General features: G+C 39.1%; 1 protein-coding gene across 1 annotated transcript in view; it reads left to right on the forward strand.

The window, feature by feature from the left end:
- The window catches only part of LOC135474990 (neural-cadherin-like), a 53,338-nt gene extending 46,085 nt beyond the window's left edge, over window positions 1-7,253 (forward strand). The window contains exons 33-36 of the mRNA XM_064754711.1: window positions 1,359-1,591; window positions 2,263-2,385; window positions 2,631-2,747; window positions 3,380-7,253. Of these exons, the coding sequence (XP_064610781.1) occupies window positions 1,359-1,591; window positions 2,263-2,385; window positions 2,631-2,747; window positions 3,380-3,645 (739 nt within the window). The 3' untranslated portion in view covers window positions 3,646-7,253. The remainder of the gene's footprint in view (window positions 1-1,358; window positions 1,592-2,262; window positions 2,386-2,630; window positions 2,748-3,379) is intronic.
- The last annotated feature ends 10 nt before the right edge of the window (window positions 7,254-7,263 follow it).

The raw sequence follows: 7,263 nt of genomic DNA on the forward strand, positions 1-7,263 counted from the left end.
TGTGTAAAGCAGCGAGCATTAAAGAGGCTTTTAGTGTGAGTCAACACAAGAAACAATTCAAAAGAAACGACAATAACAGTGGTTCCAATCACGAAACCTTTTCAAAAGAAAGCTCAAGTTTCGCACTTACATATTTTTGCGACATTCCAGAGTGGAATGATATATGTATATTCATTTTATGGGGGTTGAGGGGGTTAGCACGGCAGCATGGCACAATGACCCAGGAGCCTCTCACCAATGAGGTCGTGGTGAATTCAAGTCTATACTCTCTGTCTGTATGTGGGAAGGTCTCCAGCAACCTGTGGATGGTGGTGGGTTTGTGCCAGTCTCTGCCTGGTTTCCTCCCACAATAATGCTGAATTATGGGAAAATGGAAGGTCTCCAGCAACCTGTGGATGGTGGTGGGTTTGTGCCAGTCTCTGCTCAATTTCCTCCCACCATAATGCTGAATTATGGGAAAATGGAAGGTCTCCAGCAACCTGTGGATGGTGGTGGGTTTGTGCCAGTCTCTGCTCGATTTCCTCCCACCATAATGCTGAATTATGGGAAAATAAAGTGTTTTTCAAGTTGAATTCGATGCTCGAACTCTTAAAGATCAAACTCACCTCAGAACTGCTGTGGCGCCATGGCACGGTAGGTTGTTTTGCCAAGCCGATTGTGAACAATTCAGCAAGTCCTGTGACATTTCTTCCTACATTCAGCTGTTTTCCTGTAAAATTTTCCATCAGAATGCATCGTGGCACAGTCATCTATAAATAGGCGTGCAAAATCAGCTATTCCGGTGCATGTAACTTGCTAATGGTTAGAACGTCTGTCTGGAAGTCAGGAGACCTGGGATCAAACCTAGGTCAGGTCATAACAGAGACTTAAAATCGTGACTTGTTGATGCCTTTCTTGGTGCTCATCACTGATAGTATTCTGTTGGGCACTCAGGAGCATTTATCTCCGAACAAAACTGACGGCTTGCTGTTGTCTCTCTTTTGATGTCATGGCGAGACATTAGGGCACTTTCACTTACACCTGCATGAATGACATAGTTGTAACCTAGAGTACCTCGTTTACAAGCAACTTCAAGAAAACCATAAAACAACATAGCTGACTTACCTGAACAAAAAAAAAAAAACAGATGTTATTAAAAATCTAAGCATGATTTCAGAAAGCCTGCAGGGGACTGTTGTAAACCAGCAGGTGATAGTTTGTAGCAAGCTTATACTTGGTTTGATGTGGGATTTGAGCAGAGCTGTAATTGGGATTTTTCAGACCTTAACTCGGCATACATGTAAGTTAAATACTCTCTTCGAGTGTTCACTATTCACATTGTTGTTTGTATTGATGTTCTACAACCTTGTTTGACACAGGTGTTGGCCAGGTTATGTGGAGAGTAATAACTCGATGTGTGTGAGTGCTTGTCGTTGTGACCACGGAGGCACCTGTATATACACGACCACCACAAAGATGGGCTACTACTGTGACTGTCCACTTGGGTACACAGGCACACACTGTGAGACGGAGCTGGGCTCGCTTGTCCGCTCAGCCACACTCAGTGTGGAAGGACTTGTTGCCATTCTCGTTTGTTTATTTCTGTTCCTCGGTGAGTAACCCTACATTATGTTTATGTATCATCTTTGATGTTTACAGATTTATCTGCAAATTTTTTCTACTTTAATTTATAATTTGTCTGGTTTAATGAGCTGAATTCCTAAATGACACCAAAGAGAATCCAGTCCATTTTACATATAGGACATATATTTCCTACAAGGAAAAGACATAAGTGGCGTGATGGGAAATTGTCTTGTGTGATGAGTCAGATTGCCTAATTACATCAAATAGGAGCATGGCCATGGAAACAAAATAAGGGATATGTGATACGTTGTACTGACATTTCTGACACAAAACAGCATAATGGGCATATGTCTGGTTTGACAAACTGGCTGGTTACAATTCTTCAGTGTCATATATGTGCATGAATTGATGCTGTTTCATTTACATCTGAAATGGGGATTTCTACTGAATGGATTTCACTTGATTTTCCTAATGTAATTTATTCACCTGATTTAAACTAAAAGAATGCCAGTTTGGAAATAAATCAGTGAAGATTTTGTTGTTTTGGACACTTGTGTTACAACTGAAGTGGATGATCCCCTGCTGCAGTTTTGTACGTTCATAATTAACTAGCATTCTTAAAGCGATGGATTTTCTAATAATTTACTTCAAGTTGAAAATATTTCCTATCTACTACATATGCATTTTCTTGTTTCACAGTCCTCGTTCTGGCTGTATTCCTTTACATTAAGCTGAGAAAGCCAAAAGAAAAGATCATGTTAGATGATGATCCGTACGATGACATCCGTGAGAACATTGTGCACTACGATGAAGACGGAGCAGGTATGTTGGGCAATTCAGAGAGAATTTCTTTGTGATTTGGAAACCTGAATCTCCTTTAATCTCTGCAAAATGATGCATTTAACTTAAATAATTAATCTACTTTGTCATATGACTTGACCCTATGAGGTAAAAAGTTTTGGAGGGATGTGGTGGGAAGTGATTTGGACAGGGTTCAAAACCTGGACAGGATATTTTCATGTGGTATGATTTTGACCTTCTGTATTTCGCTTTTTTTTTTGTCACAGGAGAGGAAGATCAAAATGCATTTGACATTAGCCGTATCAGAGTACCATTGGATGGAGCTGTGAGCATGAAGACACCTTACGAAGATCCTCAGCGTAGGACAGACAGGCCTTTACAATGTAAGCCATATATGTTGTCATGGTGTCTAGTCTAAATACATACAGTCAATGGCCAAGTGGCTAGAATGTTCTCAGGCTGAGGTTCAATCCTGGCAGAGGTCAGCTCCCAGGCATATTATAAGAGTACTGTATTTCGCCTGATGTGAAGCATTTTTTGAGTGACACATTTTGCATGATTCATCCACCTTATAGGGCCATTTAAGAGTTTTTTTGTGAAGTTTGTTTAGTGACAGCATAAAAAGTGTCATTTAATGTACTGTATATCCTGGTATCGTTATGCTATGACTGGAAAGGACATCATGTCTAGTGTCTTCTTCAAAAATTGGTAGCATTTTCAAAGTGAATTTCAGATACAGAAATAGCGGGCTTAATTAGATATCTGTAGGTCGGATGATCACAGCATCTGTTGGCTCATGCATATAGGATCTAAGCAACTTGTGTGAGTGACGTGGATGATGGTTACCATACGGATTGGTACTTGTTTGGGTTTTTCCATCAGTAAACACAACCACCATTATATGAAATATTTAGATATGAGATGCCAATCCAAAACAAAACCAGAAAAGTCCTTAATTACAGCCTTGCTGTACTCTTCACTTTTCTAACCTTTTTTGGTCTCATTTTGTTAACAGCAGCCCTCCCACCAGGAGAAACGCCTGATGTTGGCAACTTTATTGAGGGTCGTCTGAAGGACGCGGATGAAGACTTGGGTGCACCACCGCATGACAGCGTACGGGAGTTTGCCCATGAGGGTGGTGGTAGTGATGCCGGGTCTCTGAGCTCCCTCAACACCAGCACCAGCAGCGGGGACCAGGACTATGACTATCTCAATGACTGGGGACCAAAGTTTGCCAAGTTAGCGGACATGTACGGGGCAGGGCAAGCTGACGATGACTGAGCCCCACATCAGGTTGGGAAGGGGTGGGCACAAAGAAATCAGTCAAAAGTACTAGTTAAATGAAATATAGGAATCGGAGCAGTGAGCCTGAACGGTAGAGTATGTAAGAGTGAACAAAGTGGACTGGTTAAGGCTCAGGAAAAGCCATGTGACTCGCTCCTCACCAGTGACACAGAACTTGTCAGTTACTGTCCCAGGTGGCATCAGCATTCATGCTATACTGTATATGGCCTTGAGGTTAAACTGAAGTGGCATGCTACCGCAGGTCAGCCAGGACATTGTTTTGTACATTTATTCCTGTTCTATTGATTTGTGATTTGTGTTCATTTGATTTATCACCCCTGATTTAGAAGGTCATTCTGTTGGATGACATATCATGCATATTACTTAAATTGCATCTCTTATACCTTGCGTGGTATCAAGTAAACTCTCATCCCATTGGAATGATGACTGATATTGACATCAATTTGAGGAGAGAAAAAAAATGTACAAAGTGTTGTGACTTGTAAAAAGTAAATAATTTAATTGATTCGAGTGTTGTGATCTTCTGCTCCAGATATGGGTGTAGTGCTGCCTGATATCACATGTCCTGTACTAGACAGGAATTACAATTCATGAGATCACGTGGCCTGTAGCTGGATGTGCTCATGTACACCTACATGTATGTGATATCACATGTCCTAATCATTGATAAGTGAAACATACATATCAAAAGAACTGCTGCTTTGACATACAGGGCAGGCATGGACCCAGCATGTAGGATGGTCGCTTTTCATGTATATACTGTATGATATCAAATGGCCTGGTGCCAGATATTGCAGGTTGATATCTAACATGGATATCACGTGTTAGATGCTGGGAGCCGCACTTTGATGTTCATACTGAAAGTGAGGAAAAGTGGCAAGCTGTAACAGCAAGCTACAGAAGCTACACCAGGAGGCAGTATTTTTGTAGCAATATTTTTATGAAATCTTTATTGTTATTAAATGATCATCATGTAATATTGGAGATGTCATTATGTGAACTAACCCGAGTATCCAACTGACTGTCTTTTGTGGAGGTATTGTCACCTATTGGAAGTCACATTATAGAAGTCATCCTTGCACTCTATTGACATATTAAGGTAACTTGGGATCAATTATCATTTCTCGGTTGTGTAATTCATTGTTTTTATTTTCAGTTTAGAAAATCATGTATTTTTAGGTTTTTGCATTCTATATACAGCTTCATTTGTAACATGGAATTATTACGTCTGTAGTTTATATTTTATGATCATTCTTCTTTCTTTGTCTGTCATGGAAAAGTCCAGATAAAAGAGTCCACATAACAGTTATAATGTGCACAACAGCTGTCCACATAACAGCTATAATGTGCACAACAGCTGTCCACATAACAGTTATAATGTGCACAACAGCTGTCCACATAACAGTTATAATGTGCACAACAGCTGTCCACATAACAGCTATAATGTGCACAACAGCTGTCCACATAACAGCTATAATGTGCACAACAGCTGTCCACATAACAGTTATAATGTGCACAACAGCTGCATTCTTGAGTATTTTATGCCAGAGTATGCATGATACTATGTCCTAGGTTCTGTAATGGCATTGATTGGCAATGTAAATGGAAAATTCCCAGATAATTGTGGTTTCTTAAACAATTGTTTTTATAATGAACACATCTTTGTTTGTGCTGATACTATAGATCAGTTTCATACTTTTTTATTGTTTTATTATTTTAATTTTTATTTTTTCTTATTTACAGGCTAACATGTAATGTCCAGAGCTTAAATCCAATAACCCTTTTGAGACAGTAACCATATCTTTTTTTTTTTTTTCTTTTTTTTATCACCCAGTAACTTTTTTAAAACATTGGCTTTAAAAGTTCAATATCGTTTGCAGTGTACTGTTTGCATATGTATCCAGACCAGCTTTGTTTGCTGTGTTGTGTACTTTTTATGACATATCTTAGTGTTGTTCATATCACATTTTGGTACTTTTTTCCCATTAATATTTTGTAAGATTATTGGTATAACCATTGTGTCCCCCCATTACAACGATATGCTGAGGGTTGTGCCTGGTGTGCTAGCATTATTGTAGTTTTACACGCTTTTACGCAATACCAATAGCTAGCATATTATTGTAAATGTTTGCTACAGGTATGTTTTGTAATTAATGTTCCCTTTTATTTTTCCACCTGATTGTATAATTATTCATAGTACCTAAGATCTGAGCTAATCCCTCATTTTGGGGGTAAGTAGTGAGGCTTTTCTACTTGCAGAGAAATATTCATACATCCAAATTGTCACTGACACAATATTCAGCCATCCTGTCTCTCTGTGATGGGAGTTAGATTAAATATAGCATGTCCATGACATGCTGAAACCACTTTTTTGTTCATAAAAAATGGACTCTTTTTTTTCAGTTGATATGCAGTGTTATGCAGACATCCTGTGGCACACCCGGCATGTCACGTGGTGAGAGACTACTGTAGTGATGAATTCATACTGTTTACAAGACTCCTTTTTTCACATGATGAAACGCACCTTGTTTATTGAACCTTATGCTAGAGTGAGTTGAAGTTTTCACTTCCTTGTCATATTGTTGGTGTTTTGTATGGTCCTGTAAATTGTCCTTGTTACTGTGTTGTTTTTTACACGTAACTCTATAAATCATTCCTAGGGTGTTATTTATTTCTATGAACACTCGTTTCTTTATACGATCAATCACTTTTGGGCCGATTGTATAGCCTACAAAATGTCATCATTTCTCTTTAAATTATGAATGTCAAACTATTGGAATAATGAGTCATTGTTTCCACAACACACTTGATTCATGCTGTAACAACTATGTGCGACATCCATTAACTATCTACAATGTAACTGTCATCCACTATAGTGGCTACATACTCTACAAACATGCATTCTTAGGGGCAAGGCTGTTTCAGTAACAACTTCTTTCGGGGTAGGGTTAGGTTACATATCTCTGAGAAGTGTGTAATGCAGGTGTGAAACTGTTACCTGTAATTAGACTCTTGGTGCTTAGTTAAGTCAGTATTCCAGAAAATACATATTTTACCCCAGCCACAGCCATCGTCTATTCTCAGTTGTGAAATATTCCCCTTAATGATTTTGTAGGAGCTGTACATAAAGGAGTAGGTTGTAAAGTACAGAGTAGTACCAAGTTGTCTCCCCTTGTTTGGGACCTGTTACCAACTGACCATATCATGTATGCCAATTAACATATCATGTACACTGTTAGAAACTCGTTTTACTGGGTATTCTAGACTCTGCTGATTTTAGACAAGTACATATAAGTGCACCGAACATGTCACCTCTGTGATTTTTTATGGTTTAAGTATGATGAAGACAGTGATGGAAACTTTCATGAAATAAACTTCATATAAAACACAATGGTATGTCTTGTCTTTCCCTTTGCTCTTCTCATTTACTGATTTAAATATCTGGATGCATCTCTTCACTCCATAGGGGACTGGGCAACAATAAGGTGTTGATTGCACTAGTGTGGCCATTTGCGCAGTCTGGCAATCACTGAAGATGACTTGTCTTCCACCGTGTGGCGTGCGGATTTGTTCATCAGATGTCGTGGAAATGTC

The sequence above is a fragment of the Liolophura sinensis genome, chromosome 9 (assembly GCF_032854445.1).
Source record: "Liolophura sinensis isolate JHLJ2023 chromosome 9, CUHK_Ljap_v2, whole genome shotgun sequence".
Classification (NCBI taxonomy): domain Eukaryota; kingdom Metazoa; phylum Mollusca; class Polyplacophora; order Chitonida; family Chitonidae; genus Liolophura; species Liolophura sinensis.